The sequence below is a fragment of the Gadus chalcogrammus genome, chromosome 2 (assembly GCF_026213295.1).
Source record: "Gadus chalcogrammus isolate NIFS_2021 chromosome 2, NIFS_Gcha_1.0, whole genome shotgun sequence".
NCBI lineage: Eukaryota > Metazoa > Chordata > Actinopteri > Gadiformes > Gadidae > Gadus > Gadus chalcogrammus.
The window spans coordinates 4,327,181-4,355,044 of record NC_079413.1 but is presented as its reverse complement, the minus strand read 5'-3'; the positions used below and the strand labels follow the sequence as shown (position 1 = coordinate 4,355,044).

The following is a 27,864-nucleotide window of genomic DNA, read 5'->3' as shown; positions in this document are numbered from 1 at the left end:
CGCTTTGAATAGAAAACGATATTGAGCGAGGCAAAGCTTTGCGGAAGGAAAGATTCATCCTGTGTGGCTGGTGCAATCAGAAAACTGTCATGTACGTTACGGCGTCGCCCTGCATCAACATGACAAGCCGTTGGGTACCCGGCGCTCATTATAGCCCAGAGCAACGTAAATACAGGGCCGAGAATAGAAAGCGCAGGCGTGTTAGGTGCATCACATGACCCAAACTCAGAATCTTAAGAATAATGCATTCAGGCACATGAACGAATTGAAAAACAATAGTTTATGTTATAATAAACCATATATTTGTAAGTCTTTGTTCATTCAGTAGACCCACAGAGCCCCTTGTTTGTCCTGAGTCACCCTGCCGCAGCCCTGCTGACAGACAGACAGCAGACAGGGCATGGGAGTGAAAGGACGGGCTGGGAGAAATGGGTCTGGAGTCTGGACGTTGGCCAGAAACCATTGTCTGACACCACACATCCTTCTGAACTGTGATGCACTGAGGGATGAAAGGGAAGTCAAGGGGTGGGTGGGGCAGGAGAACAACGGGAGAATTGGATTCCTATCCAGTCAATGACTACAAAATGGGACACTTATCGCTGCAATTATAAAAACTTCACTCATAAACAATTAGCTAAGGTTGCGCTTACCCCAAATTCCAAGCATTCTGATAGAGAAAAGAAAGCTATTTACGGAATGGGCTTTGGATAAAAGCTTCGGCTGAACGGCATAAGGCATATAATGAAGTTGCAATGAAATGGAAACAAGGGCTGCAATTTATGGTTATTCTCATTATTCGGTTAATCGTTAGATTCCGACAATCATTTGGTCTACAAAATGTTAAATATATAATAATAAATGTTGTCAGAAGATACATTCCAAAGTGAATGCTTAGATGTGCTTTTTTTAATCCAACTAGTAGCAGGCAGCCAAGAAAAAGTCAACTATTTTTTATTAAACGATTCATGAACCAAATATTTAAATTGAACTGCAACTTTAAGCAGCCCTAAACAGCTGGCAACATCGGGGTAAATTACATCTATTCTATAGACATAACAGTGAAATAATTATTTGATTAAGTGTTTCTGAGCCAGGATATCCTGGAAGCAATACTATCAACGAAGACTTTGGTTAGGATAAGCAAATGATTAGATACAGGTTTTTTCGATGGCATTAAATGGCAAAAAAGGACCAAAACAGCATAAACTAAAAACAGCTAAAATCGTATACATGCTGTTGACATCAACTAGTTTGCAGCTTAAAATAACCCGGACATGTCAGTAGAAAATGCTGATCAATAGTGATAGTAATGTTATCAATAAAGCCACATCCTATAAATTATATATTGCACAATAAAACGACTTGGCAACCCTGTACCTCTTTTACAAGAGTTTTACTATCTACACTTTCTAAACTCCTCCCAATGACGCCAGCCAGCCGAGCTACAGTCGTTTGTGTCACACGGTGGCACGGCCAGTTAAGTGTGCATAGAGGTTACTAAACGGTTACAGAGTTACAGAGTTTAACGAATTGCTAAAGTCTCCTGCCTACCAACTGGGAGGGGTTAATCTTACACTGTGTGACTTTAATGTTTCTGCTTATTAAACACCAGCTTTTCAAGGGATAACGACAGATATTTATGCACGCCATTCTTATATTACCAAACAAACAAAATACCAATGTAATTTGTTAATCTAGCAAAATTGCATTTGGCCTTTGAAGATGTTACTTTACAAAATGGAGTAAGTTGGATGGGACTACATTTATAACATAGGGACAGAAAGGCAGAAAGAAAGCTGAATGGAGAACGACCAGAAGTGAGGTACACAGAGGGCCAGCTAAGGTCTATGGACGAGGCCGTGGAGGGGAGGAGGCTGCAGGGATGAGGGCTGGCTGCCTCAGTATGCTGATGAGTCAGGGAGCAGACCAGTGATGTGATGGAGGATGATTGGAGACGGAGCTCTGTGCTCACAGCGCGAGAATCCGCTCCCAGAGAAGGGCTCTGCCCACATTCAAGCGGGTACGAGACTACGAGTGCATGTGGAGAACAGTGGGCGTGTGGAGAACAGTGAGGAAGAAAGAGAGAACATAAAACGGCAGAAGAAAAGCGACTGAATGTGTCATCCGTGATAGAAATACATCAGCCTCTCCTACCAACACACTGCTACTGCAAGAGACAACAGCTCCTACTCTCCTCCTCAGGATCTCCCACAGCTGGATGTCACCCGGGACAATGTTAGTGTAAAAAAAAGGATAAGGTTGGTTTTGACCAACTAAAGAAAAACAAGTTTCATGGTCCTTCTTTCTTATTTACCCTAGAGCAACAGTGAAGCCAATGCTGCCCTCCCACATTGCTCACTCATTTCATGATTAAATGCAAGGGACTCCCATGTAAAGCATCAAATGACGAGGAACTAAGAAAAACAAAAAAGGAAAACTTGAGTCTCCGCATTCAGGTCCGTTAAAAATTATATCTAATGGTTTCCCCATGTGATGAAAACGAGTCCATGCTATAGGACTTGTTCATATGAGGTTATATCCCAATGAGCGTCCCCATTTTGGAAGCATAAGAGCATTATTCATGTTAGTAGAAAAATAAAATTGGTTATTGTTCAGTAATTAATCTAGAGATGATTTGTCATTATGTGGAGAGATTGTTGCAAGTCTCATGAGAGAAATGGCAACAGAAGTTTTAATTTATGTTGATTTAGATGTCTTCAGTATTATAACACTTGAGTCCTCTCAATATGGGGCAGGATCAGGCAGTGCAGGTTCACCAAAAAATACATAAAAAACACATTGTACATTGTCTTGCAATGTCCAAACCATTTTAAAAGACATTTTCCTTCCAAGCTCACCTTATATTGCCCATTATATATTGCCAGAGCGGTTGGGTTGATTGTTACGCAAGGAAACAAACCAATCAACGTTGGCATACCATGTAACACTAATGGTTTTTCGGCTCTCTGGGTCAGCAAACACTCACATTTAAATACGTTGAATTGTTAGGTGTGGTGAAAAATGAAGAGGCATACTCCTCTCTTGACTGGAACGCGACAATGAACCACAAATTGTAAATGCACTGAGGTGTTAAGACAGCCTAATAAAAGAGCAAACACAAATAAATAAGAGAACTCATGAATATTCATACCCTCTCTTCATCCATCCACATACTATAAATTATGAATAGCTCGGAGGGGTTGACAGAGACGAAGAGATTCAACTAAACAGGGAAAAACAAAAAGGCGGCCATCCGTCAGTGAGCTGGAATGGCAGGTGATGCACCGTGCTTGAGTGGCACTGGCCCTTTAAACCCCAATTAAGAGAGAAAGCATGACAATGGGGCTCCAGAAAAACACAATAAACAGTTGCTCACCTCGACTAACACAAAGAAACACCATGACCAAAATCCCAAACCTGAAGCCAATGTAGGAGAATCGTGGTCGGAACTCAGTTGGAGTGTGAAAATTAATAATGCTGAATAAATGACCTGATCAAAATAAAGAAGATGGCGTGTTGGGAGCCGATATTCCACAGAAACCCCTAAAGGTTCGAGGCATGTCCGATAGTATCTCTGCAATAGCCGAATTATCTGCATATCAGACACACCTTAAACGAGAGTGTAATGTCTCATAATATCAGACACTGCACCAATAAGATAAGGGAACTGTCTTTTTTAGAAGAGCCATTACCTTTTAATGGAGCTCTCATTAGTAAACGCAAAGATGAATCAATAGCATCTACCCTTTTAAATCCACTTCTCGATTAGCCTTATTGGGGAAAAATGTATATCTGTGCCACATGTACACCACACTGGATCCAAGGTTTTAATTGTCTAAACACGCAGAGGAAGGCAATCACGGGCAATGCTGAAAGGAGTCAATATACACGACCCACTCCCTAGCATGTGACTTTGAACCTACATGCTAATCTAGAAATGTAATCATTTAAATGCACCTTAAGGTTGATGGAATGGGCGATATGCCATGTCTTACGCTGTGTGAATAAATGTATTCATTCCACAGCTTGTTCTCCACCTGGGATTTAGACTTTGCATGCCGAGCAGGCGACAGATTTTGCACCAATGTCCTTGTTATCGACTGGGAATTGCGCCTGGCTCCAGGCGGATGACAGGTTGCGGCTAAGATCTTTAAAACACATTGGATGAGAGAGAAAATAGGGACAGCAGAAAGGAGGCTCACAAATAGGCAGGAAAAAAAGAGAAGGAACCAAGGCAAGCATAGAATGAGGTCTGAATAAATAGCCAAAGCTCCCCTTTATACACCTCTGAAAAGGTGGCGTTCATTTTCTCTCTATCCAGTTGTCAAATCTTTGCAACGCATACGTTGCAGCTGTTGTGCTAAGGTGGACAAATATCCGATACCCAATTTCTACTTTCATCAACCAGTCCAATATGACAGTCGACCACTCTGATTCTGAGTGTTGGAGAAAGGCATTCACATCAAAAATGCTATGTTACCATAAGTGCAGAGTCTGGTTCGTTTTTTGTTTGGATTTATTTCAAGGTTACCTCATCCAACCTCTGCTGTCACTGTCAGTGCTCTCACTTCCCTCAAAACAGCCTCTCCAGACATCATAGTTTGGTTCAGTGAACCCCAGGAAACATCCAGATGACCAGTCATGTTAAGAATGAAGAATGATCAGTCAACATAACAATTAGTGTCATATAGAACGCTTTCTCGTAAAATTGGAAATAGTTATTTTATTCATCATGTCGCTGGCATGTTGCTGGTGGCATGACACTTGCTATTAGGATAAAAGGGAGAATGTGCAGAACAAATATAGCTAGGATAATGTTAACTTGTTTTTTGGAGTCCTGTTTAAGGAAGACTTTTACACTGAGCAGATGCCTTTTTTCCAAAGCGAAGTACAAGGGAAGCCTATGGTTTACGTCAGCATGCAGAAGCTAAAACCGAGGGACTTGACAGTCACGCTGTGTGTCAAAAGGGTAGTCTAGGGAGAAACCAGGCACCACTTACTTAGCCGGCAATACCACACTGTTTTACTATCAGCATGTTATCTTTACAGAAAGAATGCTTGGGTGGAGTTCTGACCGTCAGGAATACCATTGTCAAGGATGGAAAACAAGTAAATCTCCATTAAAAACAGCACTTCTTCCCCCTTCCCCCTGACAAATTGCTTATTGGTGTACGGTCAGGTTGACCCTCGGCAGGTACTACAAGTAATTATCTGAGTAGTTTATAAACAAATAGGAATTCTCCGCACACAGATTCTCTGAAGCTGGAAGCCTTATGAAAATAAGATAGTCAAAGCCATTCTGACCCTGTGTTGACTAGTTGTTCAACCGAGACCGACATGGCACTGAAAAAAGACCCACCTACTATTTAGTAGCTTCAATACCTTCTGGATTTACTTTAAATAAAATGAAATAAACCTATTCATTCAAGTAGCATAGATGTCATTCAGTCCATTTGTAAGGCTTACATTTAATCAAAGGAAAGAATGAGCTCACTTCGGGCTGCAATTAAAGGGGCTAAATCTATGTTACATGCTCACAAATATGCCTCCCTCCATCGTTTTGTTCTGTTTACAAAACAGACTGCTCCCTGGCCACGCAAATCATGGCCATAAACAAGACCCTTGTAAGATTTGAGAAAAAACGATAAAGAAATGGTTTTGAGTAAAGAGACTCAACACACTAAATGTCAAACTTAAAATACACAGACATTAGTGTGGTCGCTGTAAGCGCTTCTGCTGTAGGTGCTGTTGTTATGGGGACAGTTAGAGTTAAGATGGTTTGACTTCATTTTACAGAGATGGATCTATTTAGAAACAAAGAACATAGCCTTATTGTAGCGTCTTTCTTAGAACCTGAATCAAAACAGGGACGGGCATCTTTTTGTCTCGAATTAAGCCGGACACAAATGACGTGTCAGGTTTTTCCTTTGTATTTGGCTTACTAGGCCAAGTCCAAGTGCTAACCTGTCCCGGTTACCTTTAGAGCAGGGATTCCCAACGCGCAGGAGAGTCGCTTAATTACTTCTGAATAAAATTAGACAGCACCGAACATCAAAGTTAATCACTACACATTGAAAGAGGGAGGGTGTATGAACCACCTGAAAGTACAAACTCACAAATGTACAAACAAAAAGGTCATTGTCCATTAAGTGCCAAGTATTTCACACGAGATAACGCTGAAACGAAACCATCACATTTCTGCCTCACTGTCACCAATCAATCTGGCTGACTTGAACAATCAAGGATATGGCTCATTTATTTAACTACATCCAGAACCTATAATTCAAACAATGAATATAATATAACGAAAAACATAGAGAAAGCTAGTTTTCAGTATACTCATCTGAGCTCTACTTTTGTCAGTGCAAGGAGGGGCGGTCCTGTATCAACTCACCAATGCTGTCCATCCCGCATCATTCTGAAGAACCTATTTCATCACAACAAAATAAAAATAAAAACAATGTATGACATATGCATGATGGGGGGGGGGGGGGGGGGGGGGGGGGGGGTTGTTGCTGAAAACTCAAGTTAAAACTGCAATACCCTACCAAGGGGAGTTCTTCAGTCCTAGCATTATTGACTACCATTAAAGGTTTACGACTAAAAACATGACAGAACATAATCATCAAATAGTATGCATCTATGATAGGTGGTCACGTATCAATCAGTCAAATCCGAATAACGCAAAGGTGACACAGCATCAGACATCACGAGGAAGTGGACGATAGCGATGAGGAACTAACCTTCCTTGGGAGGGGACCCCCACTTTACAATACAGAGGACAAGCGTGTGGCTGGGGGGAGTGGGGGATGGAGGGAGGTGGCGTGTGTGGCGACACAATGGGCAAGTTTTCTCGGGAAATCACGATGCCCCTCGGTCTACGACTCATCCATAGCCCGGGATCAGTTAATCAACAATAAAGCAAGCCAGCTTCGTAATCCATTGACTTCCAGAACAACATCCAACCCCAAGTCAAGTGAACGTCTCCGTCGGCCACTGTGTGGGGTGGTCGTTTCGATAACCTATCCAACAATAACTATGCTCCATAACCACCCAGGCTTCTCAGAATCAGTCAGGCTACCAAGAATAAGCAGCAGCCCCATCAGACAGCAGTACCAGGGCGGCGACTCGTGTGAGGGGCTTCACGTGGGTGCTTCGCCTGCCCTCCCGTCATGTATATTATGCAGTACATATCGGTTAAAACATTCCTGTTGCTAACGTTACATTCATCGTTCCTGGCGTTTTTTTTTTACCTTTCGTCTCCGGGTCTCAGCGGTGCCGCTCCAAACAAAGCATTGGTATATAACTCGTAGATTCTGTTTCCAATTATCCACCTTATAACCGTTCACATGGGAGCACCCGGCCGGACTCATGACAGATGAAACATTCAGTTCGACTCTAAAGCTGATGATAAAAGAGCCGCTTTGATACTTTATTGATTGGTAGCTAGCTAGCACGAACTATCTGTACAGAAATTGTTTCCGTTTGGAAACGGGACAGCCGAGGTAATATCCAGAATACGACTCGGACATCTGAAACACGCGTCCTTGAGTTGACTAGCTGCACGTCCCGTCGTATAGCTAGTTAAAAAGAGTCGCACGTTGTTAATAACAGTACAAGGTTGGAACAGTTTCCGTTCCTTTCACGTTAGCTCTACTCCCACTCTCACGGTTAGTTAGCATTCTTTTTGAAGCTAGCAGCGAGCCACGGGCTTCACAAAGCCCGCCCAACAGAAACCGTGATTTGCCAACACAAAGGGGTTACGTCATAACGTAGCCCTGGGAGTACTCTGGGTGCGCGTGTTTTGGTGCACAGGACGCGCCGTGTATCTGGATTCTGAGTTCGCTGTGCGTTTCTGGGCTAAACGACAAACACCTCCCAGTTAGGATGTTTGGTGAAACAAAATGATTCACCATTTGTGTCACACTGCTCTGCAGCAAGAATTTGCTTATTATTGGTGCACTCATTTCTTTATTTTTTATGTGAATCTGATAGCAAAATAGTGTGTTAATTGGTTGAATGAGTCATATTTTGTTATTATTTTTTATGTTTTGCCTTTCTTTATTCATTTTAAATAAAACATATTTTTTAACATGCTTTTAAGTTAGATAGCTTTAAAATATTTGTGTTTTTCATTTGCCAAACACAAAAAAGGCTTGATTCTGGGCGAGGTCAGGTATGAAGACACGATATGAAACCCCCTATGAGATTGGTTATAATAAATAGCCAGATAAAGCGTACCCTCTAGCGGTCAAATTATGGATTGTGCAACACAAATTCTGCTGGGGGGGGGGGCATCATTAACTAACTAATGATGGTCATAAAATTGCTATGTAACCCTGCCCGGATATTACTAAGCATTGTTTAATTCAGTATAGAAAAGGCAAGTAGTTCCACTAAACACTCGATTTCAAAGAGGCCCATCCTATTCTAATAATGCAATGAAAGAATAAATAAAATTGGAAAAAAATGACGTATTATATTTATTTAGATTGATTTATTTAATATACATCATAATAGTACCAATAATACTTTATTTTTTATTGTGAATCATAACTTATCTAACCAATAGACCTACATGCGTACAGAAAACTATTATTTAACTATTTAACTACTATTCTTCATCCAAACACACCTCAATGCGTAGTATCACAGACTATAGCTGTATCCTATAGCCAAATTCATGAGCAAAAGCGCATTGATAAAACACATTTGGCAGGGAGAAATAATAAACAATAGCCTTGCCTATCTTGGTATAAAGGCTACAGGACTACTCTACTTGTAAGCCAATCAGAAATATGAGATGTTATTTTCTCTCCATTTCACTTGGGGGCAGTCGAGGGCACTTTACCGAAAGGATCACCTTTTCCTTTGACGTTGAATTTCAGCCGAAATTGGTTTCCTTTTCACTGTTTAAAGGTGTTGCTCGTTACAGGTATTCTTAGGATATGTTAAACTCGGGCTAATACTGTTTTCTGTAAAAAATTATTGGTTATGGTTAATTGTTGTTATTATAAATGCCTAATCAATTATGAATTAATTAAACAAGTTATGTCGATTGATGGCTGGTCAAAGCATGATTTTGTTCGAATAGACTGTCAACATTATGTGAATGCATTTTTTGATTTGTAACACGTAACTGCTCGACAGGTTACAAAATAATTATTGGAAGCTTACATTTGCGTCTACAAAACAGATTATAGTAAATGGCTTAAGTGCTCTTGCTGTTTGCGCCTGGCCAAATAGTTTTATGGTTTTATGAGAACCAAGGAAAACCAGTGATGACATTCCGAGAAGATGCTTTCTGTGAACAAGCTAACACACACACGCACGCACGCACGCACGCACACATGCACACACACACACACACACTCACCCACATTTTGTATTTAATAAAGCGTAATTGGTTTCATTTGAATATTTATTGAATGCAATGTTTGTAGGGCACAACTAACATCAGCTGTAGTGCAATTATAAAGTCAATTTTTGCGTTAAATCTCCACTTATCAGAGAACCAGAAAAGGGTGGGACAATCACCAAGTCTTAACATCTGCAAACAATCTGCAACTATCGTAACATCTGTCTAATGCTGATTTACCTGGTCATTAGGTTATCTTTTAAATGTTACAACAACACATCATCAATTTCTAAAAGATATTCCTGAGGATATCCCCTTAGCCATGCTTAATGGACAATAAATAAAGACAAGGAGAAGTCATGGTCATTGTAGGTGACAGTCTAATACTACAGTTTTTCAAGCTTATGAAGTCACGTTATGGAGGGCACTTAACCTCATCGCTCAAATAGCCAAACGAAAACAGCAAAACAACAGGACCATAACGACACAATTCAATCAGAAGACTGCCACAAGGTCATGAAGTATAGGTGTGACTCAGAAGCAGGTTTTAAATCCGTTAGAGACAACAGCAGAACAAATCGTGATGTGTATACTAGGTAAGAATGAGGTACAACAACAAGGGAAATAGCTTGTAACCATATCAACAAAGCTCCGAACAACAATATTTCAACAATATCTCTTTCTCTCCCTCTGACTCTGTCTCATAGTTTAAAAAATACTAGCTCTAAACATGATGCATTTTTTCTGCTGAGTAACTGCAACACTATTTATTATTTAGTCATGTGCTTTAAATCATAGTGGTTTGAATTCAATGATGACTGGGAGTTAGGCTATGGACCTAGGGGATCCATTCAGTATTTTTCTGGTGGGAGACAGACACCCTTACCACAAATCACTCTTCTGGGTCATGCTGTCGTCTCCTAGCAATGCTGGCTTACTCAGTTGTCCCTTTAATCCTCTCGATATGTGGCTATGCGTATGTGGGTGCATGTGTGCATTTGCGCGCGCGCGCGTGTGTGTGTGTGTGTGTGTGTGTGTGTGTGTGTGTGTGTGTGTGTGTGTGTGTGTGTGTGTGTGTGTGTGTGTGTGTGTATGTGTGTGTGTGTGTGTGCGTGTGTGTGTGTGTGTGTGTGTGCGTGTGTGTGTGTGTGTGTGTGTTTGGGGGGGGAGGGGGCTGTGCTTCACATGTAGGTTTGAACATCACTACTGCTACTTCTACTACCGCTACAACTACTATGCTATTACTGCCGACATTTGACAAGAAACCACACGTGCCTCACCAACGCAATCTCAGGTTTACAATATTCCTCAGAACTACAATGTCAATGGGCAAACATTAATATGACCACTTAAAGGTACCAGTGTTTACGTTTCCAGGTATTTGAGGTCAACAGTAAAGGTGGACATCAAGTGGACATATTGCAGTTAACAAAATGTTGAGCAATATTGGTTCATAACCAGCTAATATTGATGCAGTAAGTGTCTTATTCATAGTCTTTCCACGTGCAATGTAAACAAACATAAGATACATGTGCACTCATTTGTGGCAGATGTCAACCTTAACTGTCTGCAAACTATAGATCCGTTGCAGACTTGGCACCTCCATAAGACCTGAATAAAGAGACATGGCGACATGACTCGAATCAGTGCACTTAGCCTACATATTACTTATCATCCAAACCAATACAGGTAATGTTTAAATGTAATGTTAAATGTCAATTAAATATCTGAATATATGAATTATATTTATTACTTATATTTTCATTATCTTATTATTATTTAATTGTATACTATATGTTAATCAAAGATCAAGCAACTTAACATAAGTCAACAGCACAATAAATACAACTGTGATTCCTTTAAATGTAAATGCAGGTGTTGCAATGGCTTTAAAATTGAATTTTATTGGGACACTGCATTGCATTCTCTGTGTCTAAAATGATGGCTTGCTGTTCATCAAGATTTAATGTGTCCGATGCTGACAAGTTTGCCGCAATTGTGAAGCCTAAGTGCAACAATTCATTTAATCAATATTGAGTTCTTCAACTACTTCAACCAGTTGGAAACAATGCAAGATTGCAAGGTTAAAAGAACATTCATCCACCAGTTCCGAAAAAGAACCTCAACATAAAACGTCACTTGTAGCCAGCGGACTGCAAGTGACGCGCTTGCGGTGTAGGCGCGTAATGTTGATGACGCAAATCACATGCGCCTCGTAAAGAGAAGTAATGGCGGTGGTTCAAACAAAGCAAGAAAAAGAGAGCGAAGATTGCTCTTTGCTGCCTTTAGTCCATGATATTATCAAATGGTAAGACGCCAAATTGGGTATATTATGTATGCGTATTTGAAATATGTGTGGATTTTCCAGTACAGATCCCCGTTCTGTCATTTCATAGAGCATAGGCATTTCCAAGTGTGACTTTAACGCTTATTGTTAGGTGCTGGTTACACATCACGCAGTAGGCTAAATCATAACGCTTTCTTTCTTTGTCTTCGTTGTTTTTGCTCTCAGCATAGACAAAGAGAGTCAAGACATCCACCAGGAGCTGAACAAGCTGAGGACCAAGATCCAGGAGGCTCGGGAGCAGATCTCCAACATGCCGGGCATCGACACCAGCCCCGAGGAGCAACAACAACAGCTCGCTTCGTTAAGGGATCAGGTGCGCACCAAGAACCAGCTGCTGCAGAAATACAAGAGCTTATGCATGTTCGAAGTGCCCAAAGCATCTTGATGTCAAAATGGACTTCGGACAATGAGCGCTGATTGGAAAAACAAGGATGTTCCCTTCATCATCACCATGGAGAAAGACGACGTGTTTCGTGCCCTGAACAGTGCAGTCGTTCTTGTGTGCTCCGTGACGTTCATAGATGTGTGGTGTTATGACGTGGTCGTTATTGTTTTTACTCACTGCTCAGTAGTGTAAATATATTAAAATGAGTTATTGCCTGAATCTTCTTTTCTTTATTTCCTGGTTTAAGACAAACGTGATTTAGCATTTTGGATGGGATCAATTGTTTAATGATTGTTTAAGCATAAAACATTTGGACTCATGGCTCAATTCTTACTTTTATCTTTAGATATAGATAGATAGTGACATCCCATTTGGGAGTCTCTACTCAGTCTCTACTTGTAGATAGATCCATCTCACATAAACCTGTGCTGGATCCCGAGAGTCTGTCTATAGCGTTACCAATCGTGCTCCCTACCTAGCTACATCTCCAAATAGGGTGGCTGAGGATATATCAGGCTATTCTCCCAGGCAAATAAGAGATTATTAGAATCCATCATTAGTCCTATGGTTACATAAGAAATGTGATTGGTCATGCAGTCTGAAGGTTGTGCTTGCCCTAGCTCACCAAAGGTCAAGGTTGCCTATTATGTTACCGAAGCAGCTCAGCTCAGCCAAGCCTTCACTGTCCCCTTTGCAGATTGTGTAGGCGAAGTTTGAGTGAGACTTGGCTTGGGCATTAGGAACAACTTTTGGAACTGAGCCATTATCATTTAATAGGTGGCCTTTGCATAGATGTCATCACTGCATTATTTAGGTGTAATAAAGAACCATCTGTAGCAAGTTGCGAGACGGCAGGAGAAAGTTCATTGTGTTGAGGCATTTGTTTTAAATTATTAAACATCAGTAATAAAAGTATGGTGTTATGTTCCAATGCTGACAATTATTACTATGAGTAAGGGCCAGTAAAAGCTGGTTTGGGGCCAGTATTTTTCAGAACCACCTTCCCAGCTGTCCCTGAACCTTGATGATTCAGGCTTATTGCCACTGCACTGAGAATAGGCTTAGTTTTGACCCCAGACATCAAACCTCAACACTCAACCTGATATTCTAGGAAATCTCCTCCTATGCAGCTGTATCACATTCAGACCTTTCTCATTGATTTGATTTATTGTACTCAGTACAATGTGTGCACATTAATGATGGTCTTATTGATGTACATTACCTCATAAGTTGCAAAATCTGCAGGTGTCCCACTTCTGGAGTAATCGATAATCCTTTGCCATTACCTGGCAATTTATTAATAACCTTAATTAAGTCAAAATTCATATATTTTTTTAAATTGTAATGATAAACCAATCAACTGTGAGAATCATCTTTCAATTGCTGGTTTAGGCATCCGCCCCTTTAAAACACCTTGATAGGGAACCATTGAAACATAGCAACTCCACGATGACTTGAGCATCAGTTTCATGCCAGACATAACAGACTTTATCTAGGTAAAATACTGTTTATATCTAAAAATCAGTTTACCAATTATGGCTATCAAAATGTGTTTCTTTAGATTTTATGCATTTGAATGTTAGTGTGCAGTTGCACACATTCGATCAATATGGGTGAAATAATTGCAGAACTCGTTATTGGATAAATTGTATTCCCATCCCATGTTGTGTGTGATTTGTTTTTCATGCACATCGGTAAATTATTATTAGGATTATAATTTTGTAGAAGTAGCAGCAGTAGTTATAGCAGTAGGTGTAATAGAAGTACTCAGAAGTATTGGTAGTCGTTTAATCCTTTGAAAATTGATGCTAATGAGGAAGGATGATAAAAAGTCATACAGGATATACATTTTAAGAAAACTTTTTATTTTCATCTTTATAACAAATAGCAAATGTTGACATAATAAATATAGGCGTACAATACAAACTCATTTGTTCATAATGCAACAAACATTCAAGTTCATTATAAAAAGTAGCAAAACGTAAACGGTTTTTCCCCTTCGCCAAACGTCTGGCTGAGCTCTCCACGGGCTGATACGCAGCCCTTCAAACTAACGCAGTGATTCTCCCATATTCTGGAGTCCAATCTTTCTTGGTTTCACAGTTTATTTCTTCAGGTCTCATTTCGATCTGTCCGTTGAACATCAAAATAATTCCCTAGCATATGATGCATCCTTTGTCTTTGGTTTGGCTGGATCCCACAGCCTTCTCCTTGATGTACATCAAGTCACTGTGCACGCTCGGTCTGCGCGCAAACGGCGCCACGATCCCGTAGGCGTCGCCGTCCTTCGCCTTCTTGCTCCTGGACGACTTTCTATGCAGCACCTCGCAGTACTGCTGTGAAACTTTGCGGTGACGATCGGGACTCATCTCGTTGGGTAACTTTGCCAGGGTGAACAAAGCGTTGAACATCTGGTCTACATTAGTGTTTCTTTTCGCCGAGATTTCAAAGTACGCGCATTGCTCGTCCCCCGCCACCAGATGCTCGATCTCTTCTTCCTGGACCTCCCGGTAGAAGTCCCGGTCGCACTTGTTGCCGCAGATGACCACCGGGGCGTCCGCGTTGTCCTTGGTTTTGTTTTTCAGACACGACTTGGTCTCATGGATCTGACGCTTGAGCCGCTGCACCTCCAGAAAGGACTCTCGGTTGTCAAGACTGAACACCAGGATGAACACATCACCTGCGAGAGAAACGATGAGACATTGTAGGTTAGTTCACCGCTACCCAATTCATCAAGCCAATGCAAAGATCATAATGCTTGCTTTTTTTTTAACAAAGTGTCCATGTGCTGCAGAATTTTAAAGCCCAACTCACCAGTGAGAATAGACAGCCTCCTCATAGCAGGGAAGGGATGGTTTCCAGACGTGTCCAAAATGTCCAGTTTGTATAATTCTCCCCTGATGTTGTAGAACTTTCTGTGAAAGTCTTCGATAGTTGGCGTGTACTGGTCGTCGCATTTCTCGTTTAGAAACCTGGAGATGATGGCTGTTTTCCCGACTTTGGTTGAGCCCAGAATGACCATCCTCTGGCAGTTCTTGGCCGGGATATCAAACTCATTATCTGATGGGGACATTTTCTTTATCATGTCGCACCGATGGATGAATGAATGAAAGTTGTGGTGCTTCACGCGGATCCTTGTGAGGTGCTGTTGATGTCGCTGCCTACGAGTGCTGTGGTGCTGGTTGCACTCTGGAAACACCGATCTGGATTTTTATAGGGGTCATTCTTTGGCCGCGCCTTCCCTGCGCGTCATGCATTACGCACCGCTCCGGGGACGGCCAGAGAGTGGAGGACGAGGTCTGCTCCTGAAATTAGTGTCAGATCAGACATTGGACAGTTATCTGGATTGGCATTCCTCATTTGACTTACATTTATGAACAACAAATCATTGTTGTCTTCGATAATGAGGCTATTATCACACATGCGTTTATGCGTTAAGTTATGCAACACACTTAATAGGGAGTAGACTACATTTCATAGTGTAGGGCAAGGCTGAATAGATTCAAGTGCTCTTTATCATACGTTGAAAATCAGAAGCAATTACAACCAATGACACACAATCAAAGTCCTTTTAACCCGGCGAGTCCCCCGAATCCATGGGAAGAGGCTTTGTTGAGGGACACAGTAGCAAGCGACCTTCCAAGGATATAGAAGAGCAATAGGGAGCAGTAGGGAGCCTACCAAATGGGCATGTTTGAGCATGAAATAAGTAAACAAAGGTTAAATAAGATTATGTTTGAAAATAATGAGTTTCCTCATTCTACTCTATTATTCAATCCCATCGTAGTATCGTATCCCATTCCATTCCATTATATTCAGTTTTATTCTATAATGGGTTTGTCCCACTTGTCTAGTCTGGTTTAGTGGTTACATTACATTAAATTCAGTGTGGGTAAATAAAAAATGTTGTGTAAAAATGTTATGTTACAGACGTTTTTCCCAGTCGTTTCCAAAGCCCCTATATGTCAGAAGTTCCCAATAAGAGGTGGACAGCGTGTCAGTTAGCCGAACGGTGGAACGATGATAATTATAATGATGGTCGCCTCAAAAAGACGTGGCGCTTGCGTCTCCATCTTCCCCGCAGATGCTCCAAAGATAGATGTGGGTGTAAACAATTCTTCCACTTGAACAAACTTGAGTGAGGGGCGCTCACTCGCCCGTCCTCCTCTGGTTCTAACCTTGTAGCGCTCCTCGGAGGATCAGCAAAATGTTTTCATGAGCTGCAAGCGTACGGCAAAATTGGACTTCCTTCACAAAATGATTTTGTGTTTTTTGCGTGTTTTTGCGTGTTCTTTGAGAACTTTTGTTCCTGAACATGAATACATAGTGTGACGGCCAGGGGCATCTGCCAGGGTGTGTGTTTGTGTGTGTGTGTGTGTGTGTGTGTGTGTGTGTGTGTGTGTGTGTGTGTGTGTGTGTGTGTGTGTGTGTGTGTGTGTGTGTGTGTGTGTGTGTGTGTGTGTGTGTGTGTGTGTGTGTGTGTGTGTGTTTGTGTGTTGTCTTCCACTGTCCCCGGTTCCTGCCTGGTTGGAGCTAGGTCGTCAGTGAATCGGGAGCAGTAGGGCATGGGTCTCAAGAACCAGAGAGCTGGATCCTAACAATAGGTATGTTCTCAGGACGTACAATAATGTGGTGTGAGGCGCAGCACGGTGAACGCTGGCTTTGGAATCCATATCCTCACTCACAGAAACATATAATAAGCTTAAAAGCAACACTTTTGATATGATTTTAACAGCATATTATAAATGCTTGGCTTTGTTTTGTTTTTTCCTATCGCTGTTTCTTATTGGTATTGATATCTAACTCGATCTGAAGGGGCAACTCCCATCTTGCCGCCTGGTGACCTTTGAGCCAGGACACTTGGGGCCTGGGTGTGAAATGTGATATTCCTACGTAAGCCCCCCCTGGTCGACTGTCCTCCAGCGCTGGGTTTGTGTACGATGGACAGCCCGTTGCTTTGCGATTGTCTACTGCTCCGTAATTAGATCAGTCTGTTCCCAGGTACGCTTACAGGTCGTACACACACACACACACACACACACACACACACACACACACACACACACACACACACACACACACACACACACACACACACACACACACACACACACACACACACACACACACACACACACAAACAAACAAACACATGCACAGGAGTCCGTGCAGGACGATAAGAGACTTTGCAGAGAAACACCGAGCAGGGGGGTGAGTGGTGATGGTGAGCACGGCGTTCTCTTAATGAGCGCCAATCCTGGAGTGTCACTCTCGCCCGCATGATCCACTCAGACACGACGGGCTATCACTGACCTCGTCAGGTACAACAGTAAACAGGGACCTCTGTTGCAGAGCTGTCCTTTGAGTGCCTAGTTGATAATGGCATGGAGGCCATCGTATTGGGTATCAGGATAAAGGGTAAAAGTAAATAAAGAGAGGTCGAGTTCAAGCCATGCACACAGAAAATACTATACTATACTAAATATAATATTTTTATCAACAGGATTGTCATTTTCTTCATGGTCATACATTCACAATTCACTTTGTTAAATCTATTTGGATCTAAACAACCCTGGTATACTTTCCTCGCATACAAATACACACCTACCCACCCACCCACTCACACACACACACACACACAAAGAAACACACCCACACACAAAAGATATACACACTCTCATACACACACACAAACACACACACACACACACACCAATACACACACACACGCACATACAAACTCAAACAGACACACCCACACTAAAATCACACAAACACATACTTTCTCTCTCAAGAAAACAAGTATTGACATACTCTGCTCCCAACGCATTTATTTAAGAGATTGGGGTTTCTGTACTATCTGTTAGGCCTTCACGCTGGGTAAACATGGCAAGTTCATGCGGACCAAGGCCCATCAAACACACGAGAACCGCCTTGATCCGTCTCCACCTCAAGGTTGATCTCGACGAATGAGTGAGATGAAGACATGCAAAGCAGGCGTCGAATACAACACACCCTGTTGTAACAAAACCAGGTCAAATCAAACACAATGACGCTTTCCTTTTTGCTTTCTCTTTTTATGTGACTGCAGTCGAGCCATATTACATTGAAACAATCACAATTATTTATGAGCCACTTGAGGGCCAAGACCCATAAAGAAGCCATATTTTGTGAGGTTTGTTGTTTATTGTTATAGGTGCTTCGCTGTTTGTCGGATTGGGTGGTGACGCAGTTCATTGGTACGTTGTGGGGTGGGGGGTGGGGGGGGGGGGGGGGTGGAGGCTGTTTACACTGCGGTGACACATGCCGAACAACTCTCGGACTCGCAGACGGAATTGTAGCATCTCACAGACAGCCCATCATCGCAGGTGGGCCGGAGAGGGGGGCCGCGGACAGACGCAATTAACACAGAGGTGATGCCTCCAGGACAGAGTCCATTCTGATCATGAGTCTGTTTGTCTGTCTGTCTGTTTGTCTGTCTGTCTGTAGGAGGTGTGGCCATGGACAGCTGAAATATGCTAACCCTATTAATGGAATGACACAACGATATATGTTTCCAATAAGGTTGGAATCTTGGAAAAACTGTTAATCTATCCTTAAGTTGTTGAATTTTGGACAAGGATTTAATTTAGTTTTCGTTATTTACGATTGATTTCACGAAACCTTCTTGCTCATGGAAAAATATAGGTGATAGGCCATACCAGGCTGTGAGACCTTGCGTGAGAGAATGAGGTTCATGTTTTGGTTTCGGGTTGTCATGTAGCGGGGCCTGGGCCCATTGCGTGCCAGCGTTGGTTTAGAGATACACATTTTAGCGATAAACCGCTGAATGGAACACACACACACCTCTTGTTTCGGATACAACAGTGTCGGGTTTCTCAGCCAATGAGTCTCAGCTTCCATCCACGTTGGCTTGGCCCATCGACTGTTTGTTGTGATTTACCTGATCAAAGCTGTCAACATCTTTTATCATACGTAGCCTATGACTGTGTGTATGTGTTGCTTTATCCATTTTTTTTGATGTGTAGTGTAATACTCAAAGCGTTTGTGTGTGTGTGTGTGTGTGTGTGTGTGTGTGTGTGTGTGTGTGTGTGTGTGTGTGTGTGTGTGTGTGTGTGTGTGTGTGTGTGTGTGTGTGTGTGTGTGAGAGAGAGAGTTTTGCAATGCTCCTGATGCAGGCAATATAAACATTATAAGTAATGCAATGGGTCTTTGGAAAGAAAGAGGGTGCCTCAGTCCAATATGTGTCATATTTAAAAGACACAAATCTTCATAAGATGAAAATTAATGTGAAATGAATGAATAAAACAAAATAATAGGATTGGATTATTAGACTGGCCTGTATCACCTAACATTACAAAATCACTAACGGTGTGGATTTTATTATGTGGATTTCAAAGTAAATCAGAGTTGGCCAGACTCATCCATGCAAAAGGAATGCATAAAACAATAAAAATATTTATTGACGTGTTCCAAGATCACAGGTGGAATCATATTTTGAGTTTTGATATTTGTGGCACCCGTTTTATTAATGCATCCAAAGCAGTATAGAAATAGTTGCCAATGAGGGCAAATGGTTGGGGGAAACTTCTCCTAACTTGAAATACAATGTTACACATCAAAAAACTCTGATGCATTTTAAATCTATCGATGTTACTTTCTTTGAAAAAACATCTTTCTCATGAAGTTTAGCAGCTGGTGGTCTAAAGAAGCTTGAAATGATCTTATAAATGCTCAGTGTCCAGCCGACAAGATGCTACCGCTAAGAGTCCTGTTTGAGTAACCTTGGAAACGTAATTAGGTCATAGAGAAAGAGACAGAAGGGAAGAAAAGGGTAATTGAGAGAGATAAACAGATGAATACAGAGAGAGAGGAGAGAAAGGAAAACAGAGATCTCTAAACATAAGAAAAAAGACTGATGATAAAAAAATGGTGAAAGACTGATGATAAATATGCGCAATTCAATAAAAGATTATATATTACATAAAATAACTTCTCAAGTAGGGTAGATGTGGACAAATATTTGCACAAAAGATTCAGAAGGATCTTTCTTCACCGTTGGAAATGGTGGACGGAATAACTTTTGCATTCAATATTAATATGAATATGATAAATAATAATGAAACCTGGAACCACTTTTTGTTTTTGTTAATTCGTCGATCACGATTTCAAAGGCTCAAATAAATATCATCAATGGTTTCTGGCTGGGGTCATCATCACTGGCCTCCAAACTGGGTTTTATAACACTCCCAGTAAATGATCACAAACACGCACACGCACACGCACACACTCACACTCACACTCACACTCACACACACACACACACACACACACAGACAAGCAGGCTCCTGCACTCTCCGCCTCTCTTCATGTTCAATGTTTTTGTTGACATCTCTTCTGTCTACTCTCCGCTGTTTGTGTGATTCTCATTTGGCGGCTAATAGCTCCCACTGCTATCGATCACGGTGAACGGCGCGTTCCGTCTAAACCGAGTAATCAGTCGAGAGGTTGCAAGGACACGCGCGATGCGTTACTGCACTGGCCCGTCACGATAACACGCGATACACTGGCCGCAGAGGCTCGCTAATAGTGTGCGCTCATAGTGTGCGGTCCAGCTTGTGCATGTCCGTTTCTGCCGTCTTAATAGTTCGATTAAAAAAAAAAAAAACATTGCCATTTGTTCGCGTCTATTTTCGTGGGATTTAACAGATTTTTACATGTAAACAGGAAGACATTTTAGAGGGACTCCGAAAATGGCTTCTGCATGATTCGTTTTTTAAAATAAATGTTTTTGTTTATTCCCGTCCTTCGTAATAACTCATCTTGAAATTGGCTGGTTGCTGTAGGCCTAGTTGTTGATGATGATACTGAGTTCATGAATGGATGAGACGTGCAGCGAGTTTAAATGAGTACACTCAAGGAGCAGGTATGTGTTCCTCTGTCCATAATTTGTTTTGTTCCTATGATACCATCTGAAGCACAGGATTTGATTTATTGATGGGATGTGTGGGGGAAAAATATCCCCCACACACACACACACACACACACACACACACACACACACACACACACACACACACACACACACACACACACACACACACACACACACACACACACACACACACACACAGACACAGACACAGACACACGCACAGAGACACAATACACACACACACACACACACACACACACACACACACACACACACACACACACACACACAATAACAAACACACACACACGTACAAACATACATAATCACATCAAAGACACAAACAATGTGTCATAAGAGGATGTGACGAGTCTTGGGTCAAAATGAATAACCTTCAATATAAATGATGGTGTTGTTTCCTTTTGAGGTAATTCTATTGCTTGTTTTCTATTTCTTTTTTTGTCTTGTGTTTTTCACCATCTCCTTTTAACAGCCACTCCCCTAAAAAGATGAAAAACGATTTACCATATTTGCTTGCGTCTTCGCTGGCAACGTGATCCATGCACTGAAGAAATTCTCTGTTGCTATATAATGTTATGATGTGACTTCAAGTCCAATATGTTGTATAATAAGCAATTATCAAACAAAAAACAATAAGTATTATGTGAACGCAATGCGCCAAAGCCTATACCATCACTGCCTCGCATTCGGCCTATTTTTCATTTTGTGATTACATCTTCAGCAGTTATAACGCCATCCTCCATTGCACTCAAAGGATTTGTAAAGGCAATGAATATGATGATCGGGTATCCAGAGACCGGATGGTCTGGGACAAGGCACCTGTGGTAACGGTGGGCTTGTGTTGTTGTCAGAGGGGCTAGCCCCGCATTAGCCTAATGAGCAAGGCAGCGATTCCCTTGGGGGATTTGCTGTCCCCGGAAGACACGCGACAGATCCTCCCAAAGGTCTCCGCTGACCTTGTGGGACGGAGTCGTTCCGGCTCTGTCTACATAAGGGGCAACGTGCCACGCTAGGTCATGGGGTTTGTCTGTTCTGCCCCCTGGGGTGAGTGTGAGGAGTGAGGGGGTACGTACACCTGTGACCCCAGGGGGTTCATGATCCCAGGGGGGTGCAATCACCCCAGGGGCTACACGAGTCCAGGGAGGGGTACACTCACCCTAGCCTAGGGGGTACATGAACCCAGGCTTCACCTGAAGAGGTTCCAGGGGGAGTACCTGTAAAGATAAATCATGTCATGTTTAGCGGAGGGGTTCGCTGTGATGAAGGGGTACATGGCTGAATGACCCCATTGGTCTTAGAACCAGAATCATGTCACTTGATGGCTGACTTGCAGGCCACCAAATCGTCTTCACTTTACATCAAGGCATATTTTGTTTTAACATTATATATAAATACATAAATCTGTATTCCTTTATCAAGTATGGCGCAAATAGATGTCTGCTAGGTTGATAAATATAGACGAAGAGGATAGGGCCTCTTCTAGATAAACCTGATTGCCGCAGCCTACGCCATCGCCGCCAAGCAGGTAATCACTTTAATCAACTGTAAAGCTAAATGCGTCTGTTTTCCCGACAAACAAGAGCTACACAAATAGAAGAAAAATGCAATAACATGTTCTGAGACTTAATGAGGATTCTAAAAAACCTCCTTTAAAAGGAGAAATTATGTAGGGAATGGATGTTTTTAGCAAGGGAGGAGAATCAACCGCGATGGTTAGATCACCCAGATCGGTGTTGTGCTTAAGGTTTTAGCTTCTCAGGTACCACTGGATATGTGCCCTTCTCAAGAACAACATTTTACATGGTAGCACATCCTAAGGCTAATTATTAAATCATTAATTATAAGTAACCTAATGATTGTATCATTCGACAGACTATTATTTCTACATAATAGTTGCTAAAGCATTTAAAAAAACCTGAGTAAAATATGATTAATGGTTCAATATTTCTGTAAGCCATAAATCAGAGAAAGTCCCACAATTGGCAGAAGCTCCACATTATCATTACCGTTTTTAAATGTATGCCTATCTGCACTTTAACCTCCCTCTGATTTCTTGCTTTATATATTTATCTGTTTGTATTTTCACACTATGATTATTTATGCTTACACTTGCCTTTTTGATTGTATTTTTTATTTTATGTTTTTTATTATTGTTATTATCATCTATCTTTTGTATAAACGTACCTTACCTTACCTTACAAGAGCTGGAACAGATCGACCTGTCATGGGGAGAGGCCCAACATGCTGCTAGGGACCGATTCGATGAAGAGTGCTCATTGAAACCTTATGTCCCAAAGAGGAAAGATGATGATCGTAATTGATTGGTAACAGGTGATTTCCTTCCTTGTCCTGTACTGGCCTGCAGATGCCAGGAGCTATTTCCGTTTTGCAAGAAATCAGAAATTGTTGTCATAGTCACCATGGTGACTGTACATGTCGTAGGACATGGCAGAGGTAGCATCCTATTCATGTTTCTTACACACAGTCCTCCTACTGGATCCATAGTGGTAAACTGCATTCATAGACTTATAATTATGGCTGGCTGCTATAGGTACGGATCAATCATCTTGATAGCGACAGGCGCTATCAAGCGAATGTTAACTCGCACTGGGGGATATGAATATAGGTTGTTGTCAAAAGCACGACGGAGTCTATTCATGTTGCAACAGTTTCGTCCTGGATGCCAACTTTCTTCAAAAGATTAGAAGGCTATTTTAAGATATTGAACAGGGAAGCAACCTCAGAAACGAATGAACTACTAACTCTTAAACATACTGTATATGCATGAATACACACACTCCTATCATAATCCCCCTCATCAGCAAACTGACTTTCACTTTCACAATTGTACACTTTTTATTGGACAAAAAGTGAAACTTAAGTGAAACTTAATAATGAATAATTAAATCTTCTAAATACAGCAGGCGATTTTGATGGGTTTTTTGAACACTTATAGTTTAACACCACAGTGATCATGTTCATGTGATTATACAAACTGATTAAAACATTCTTATGAATGTTATATTCCATTTCCAGGTCCAAGTCCATCCCAAGGCGGCACTAGATTCAACATACTGCCCCTTTAAAACGGCGGGCCCGATGGTTTTGGGATACGGCGCATACAGCAGACGGGCGGAGATAAGGTTTAAGACGAGATAAAAGTCAAGCTGAGCGGAGCGGTGGTAGGAGGGGGAGGCTGTCTCTAAACGTCCCCCTGCCTACATGCCCTTCCTCTGGCCCACATAGAGCTCAGACTCCAAGGCCACATGTATGAATCACTGACACTGCAATCAAGGACACAATACACTGCACTATTAACAACCATAGTATATTTATACATCTACCTACAATAATACATTCATATCAATATATTTATTATCAAAGTTATGTATTATAGGCCTACACTCAAATACAAACAGGAGAAACAGGATGAAATGAAAAAGGGGCTTCAAAACATGTATTTTATTCATGCGATTTGAGGAACGAGAAGCATGAAAAAACCAAACCATCTGACTTTTGTGATTTTTAGCTTAATGTTTCATTTTCCACATTTTCCTTAGAGCTGCTTTTCAAGCGAGACAGCGTGTCGTGGAAGAACATGGCCAAAGGAACGGGAGGACATTTCTCGCAATTTGTGCCTCCAAGGACTGCTGGATTGAAACCCCAGGACCTGGAACAAGCCATTACCATTAAAGAGCAGCTGCCCACGGGTTGGGGTCTGGCTGGGTCAGCACCACTGAAGTAACATGCCTACAATTATCTATGATTGGGCCTGCCAGGATTGGGATGCATTAATAAAACACTTACCACTAGAGCCTTCTCGATAGACTGCAGAGAAGTGAATGGACTTTCTACGAATGTGAAAGTCAACACACACACACACACACACACACACACACACACACACACACACACACACACACACACACACACACACACACACACACACACACACACACACACACACACACACACACACACACACAAATAAATATATGGAGGTTGTTTCAATGTTCATTAACCATGCACTGCCTGGCCCTTCGTGCAGATCATCGTAATTATACATAAATATCATGTTTCCTCTGCCCATATCCTCATTTGACCAGGCTCAGCCAGGCTTAGGGCTGCAGCATGTTTATGAAGCGGTGAGATGGATAGTTGAACCTGGTGTTTCTCCGTAACCTCAGGGAACCTGACCACTCCGAGTTTTTCTAGGTACCAACTGCTAGGAAGGCACTGTTGCGTACACCTGAATGTATATCTATGAAACTCGAAAGGTTCTCTGTGGTTATAAATTTGACCAGTGAACTGAATGAACTTTTGACAAATAGCAGGAATAATTATCGCAAAGAAATGTTGTATTCAAGTACAGAAGATGGAGCTGGAAAGGGAGGTTTCTGCTTGATTATACTTTATTACTATAATAAATCCTCAGAATCGGTAATGGGTTGAGGCACGCGGTGAACCTATTTGCAGGAGCAAACATTAGTAGCTCTTCACAAGTAAAAGGGTTTTACTGGGGGGGAAAACAGAACATAAAAAAAAAAAAGAGATATCTTCAGTAAGGTGCAGAAACCGAAAAAATCACTCACACCCACCGGTGAACATAATCACTCGTTATTACTGTTACACAATTGAAAATACAGGATCAACATGAACTGCATGGAGTTGGACACATGAATCGTCCAGTCATTCATCCATTCATTTAAAAAAATGAATGAATGAATCTAAATCTTAGGTTAAAACTTAAGTTAAGACTGGAAAACGTAAATTTAAAGAAATCACAACGTAAGCCTTTAAACCATTAGTAAAAATGAACACCATTAGTACATGATTACAAGACCATCAGTTAACTGTTAATTAACTATTACAAATTTAACTGATCGTTAACCATCGAACTGTCAATCGATGGTTAATGAACTTGCCCTTATTGTAAAGTAAATGTGCATATTAAAAGTAATGTGTCTATTGGAGTTATGCACGTTGAAATGCAGTGTGCCTATTCAAAGGAATGTATCTATAGTAATTGTGCATTGGAAGGCTGATTATATAGTTGGAGTGCCTCTTGAAAGGCATGTAGCAGCTAATTGTAAACGTTGAAAGGCATGTATCTATAATATTTGTGCACATTGAAAGGCTTGTAGCAATTGTTCACATTAAAAGCCGTACTTCCTCATTATTGCCAGACCAGGAAAGCCAGTTGATTTTGATGATGTTGATGATGTTGCGGTGAGTTGTGTTAATATTCTGCAGGCTGGATGGGGTTGAATCACAGCCAACTGATGGAGTTCCATGGAGAGCTGCAACCCTGTTGACCCCTCTGCATGCAGTATGCATCTTCCATGGCCAGGCAGCTGGGAGCGGGCATAGAGTTCATGGCTTGGAAGCCTAAATTAGAGCTTCGGACCCCAATGTCTGAAGTCTACCTGCAAATATACGTACATACATACATACATACATACAGACATGCATGTATGTATGTGTACATACGTATGTACGTACGAACATGCATACATTCATACCAACATACATTTTTAGGTATGAACATAAGAAACATACATACAAACATGCATACAATCATACATAGATACATACATACATATATAAATAAAGACATACAGATATTCAGACATACAGGCATACAGACAGACATACAGACATACATACAGACACACATACAGGCATACAGACAGACATAAAGATCAAATATACTGTGAGTGACTTTGGGTAAAATATTGAGCAAAAAAAAAACAACAGTTGTAATTATTGTTTAACAATGCCATGAGCCATTTTAGATCATGCTATTATAAATAATTGTTGAATATGAATCCTTCAACAATTTCAGGAGTTTGGGAAACAACTCATTGTTTTCTTGTTCAAACCATGCTCAAACAATCCAAATTTTCATTTTCATTTTCCAGAAAAATAGAGAGAGAGACTGTGAGAAAGTGAAAGACAGCAACCTGGGAGGGTTTTATGTAGATAACATTAAGTCTTTCCCAAGCAAAGCTGTTTCCTAATCTTTCATTCAATGACCAGGTGGTGGGAAGATAAAGATGGTGTATTATGAGCGACAAAGTCAAAGCATGATTATCTACATTCATAACCACGTGAAACGCTGACGGCCGCACTGCGGTTAGAAAATCACAGAATATGAAGAACAGAACATCAGGGAGATACGCGGCGACACGACAAAACAAGCAGAGTGGAAACCACAGTGTGGCTTCTCTCACGTCACTCGTCGCTGACAGCTGTTACTTCCACGCCACTATCAGCTTCCCCCCCCCCCCCCCCCCCCCCCCCCCCGGTTGGAATAGTCGTCTGCGCAGAAATTATATATATTATTCAACCTTCGGAAGGTGACGTGCTATGCTAACTGGTAGTGCGGCCGTAAGGCCGTTGTCTGTGGCGTCTGGGCCCCCGAATGAACGCAAATCACTGTGACCTTGATGGGGAGAATGTCCCAGAACTGTCTGTGCACTCCGCTGAGGTTCTGTAGAGGGGCCTGGATAGAGGCTGGGTTCAAGGACGGGGAGCGAGGGTTGGAGGGAGAGTGAGAGAGTGAGAGAGTGAGTGATTAAGTGACATATAGTGTGACAGAGCGTGTGTGAGAGAGTGTGTGTGTGAGAGAGTGTGTGTGTGTGAGAGAGAGTTAGAGAGTTAGAGAGTGAGAGAGAGTGAGAGAGCATGAGAGAGAGGGAGCGATTGAGAGAGAGTGATTGAGAGAGATAGCGAGAGAGAGAGGGAGAGAGAAGAGAGAGAGAGAGAGAGAGAGAGAGAGAGGGAGAGAGGGAGAGATGGAGTGAGGGAGAGAGAGA

At 41.7% G+C, this 27,864-nt stretch overlaps 3 protein-coding genes across 6 annotated transcripts in view; 1 reads left to right on the top strand and 2 right to left on the bottom strand.

Moving 5' to 3' along the window:
* Positions 1 to 7,721, bottom strand: part of LOC130369901 (ubiquitin carboxyl-terminal hydrolase 22) — a 31,547-nt gene extending 23,826 nt beyond the window's left edge. For 2 of the 4 annotated variants that reach the window (XM_056575515.1, XM_056575507.1), the window contains exons 1-2: positions 7,254 to 7,721; positions 6,395 to 6,427 (exon numbers count right to left, since the gene is read on the bottom strand). In XM_056575515.1, coding sequence (XP_056431490.1) covers positions 6,395 to 6,427; positions 7,254 to 7,373 — 153 coding nt within the window. In that variant the 5' untranslated portion in view covers positions 7,374 to 7,721. The remainder of the gene's footprint in view (positions 1 to 6,394; positions 6,428 to 7,253) is intronic. The other 2 variants (XM_056575523.1, XM_056575532.1) reach the window with 1 other exon arrangement.
* Positions 7,722 to 11,523: 3,802 nt separating this feature from the next.
* On the top strand, positions 11,524 to 12,262 carry med9 (mediator complex subunit 9). The gene is made up of 2 exons (XM_056576081.1): positions 11,524 to 11,666; positions 11,871 to 12,262. The coding sequence occupies exons 1-2, from the start codon at positions 11,587 to 11,589 to the stop codon at positions 12,088 to 12,090; spliced, it is 300 nt and encodes a 99-aa protein (XP_056432056.1). The 5' UTR covers positions 11,524 to 11,586; the 3' UTR covers positions 12,091 to 12,262.
* A 1,677-nt stretch (positions 12,263 to 13,939) lies between these two features.
* LOC130370049 (dexamethasone-induced Ras-related protein 1-like) lies at positions 13,940 to 15,262 on the bottom strand. Its single transcript, XM_056575689.1, has 2 exons — positions 14,905 to 15,262; positions 13,940 to 14,770 (listed from the first exon to the last, which is right to left on the bottom strand). Exons 1-2 carry the CDS (start codon positions 15,173 to 15,175, stop codon positions 14,247 to 14,249), a joined length of 795 nt encoding a protein of 264 aa, XP_056431664.1. The 5' UTR covers positions 15,176 to 15,262; the 3' UTR covers positions 13,940 to 14,246.
* Between the last annotated feature and the right edge of the window lie 12,602 nt (positions 15,263 to 27,864).

Bases quoted from the DNA above. Each gene is read 5' to 3' on its own strand.
- med9 (XM_056576081.1), top strand. From the start codon at position 11,587: ATGGCGGTGGTTCAAACAAAGCAAGAAAAAGAGAGCGAAGATTGCTCT. The intron at 11,667-11,870 runs GTAAGACGCCAA...TTTTGCTCTCAG, and splicing joins GTCCATGATATTATCAAATG to CATAGACAAAGAGAGTCAAG.
- LOC130370049 (XM_056575689.1), bottom strand. From the start codon at position 15,175: ATGATAAAGAAAATGTCCCCATCAGATAATGAGTTTGATATCCCGGCC. The intron at 14,771-14,904 runs GTGAGTTGGGCT...TTTCTCTCGCAG, and splicing joins GAGGCTGTCTATTCTCACTG to GTGATGTGTTCATCCTGGTG.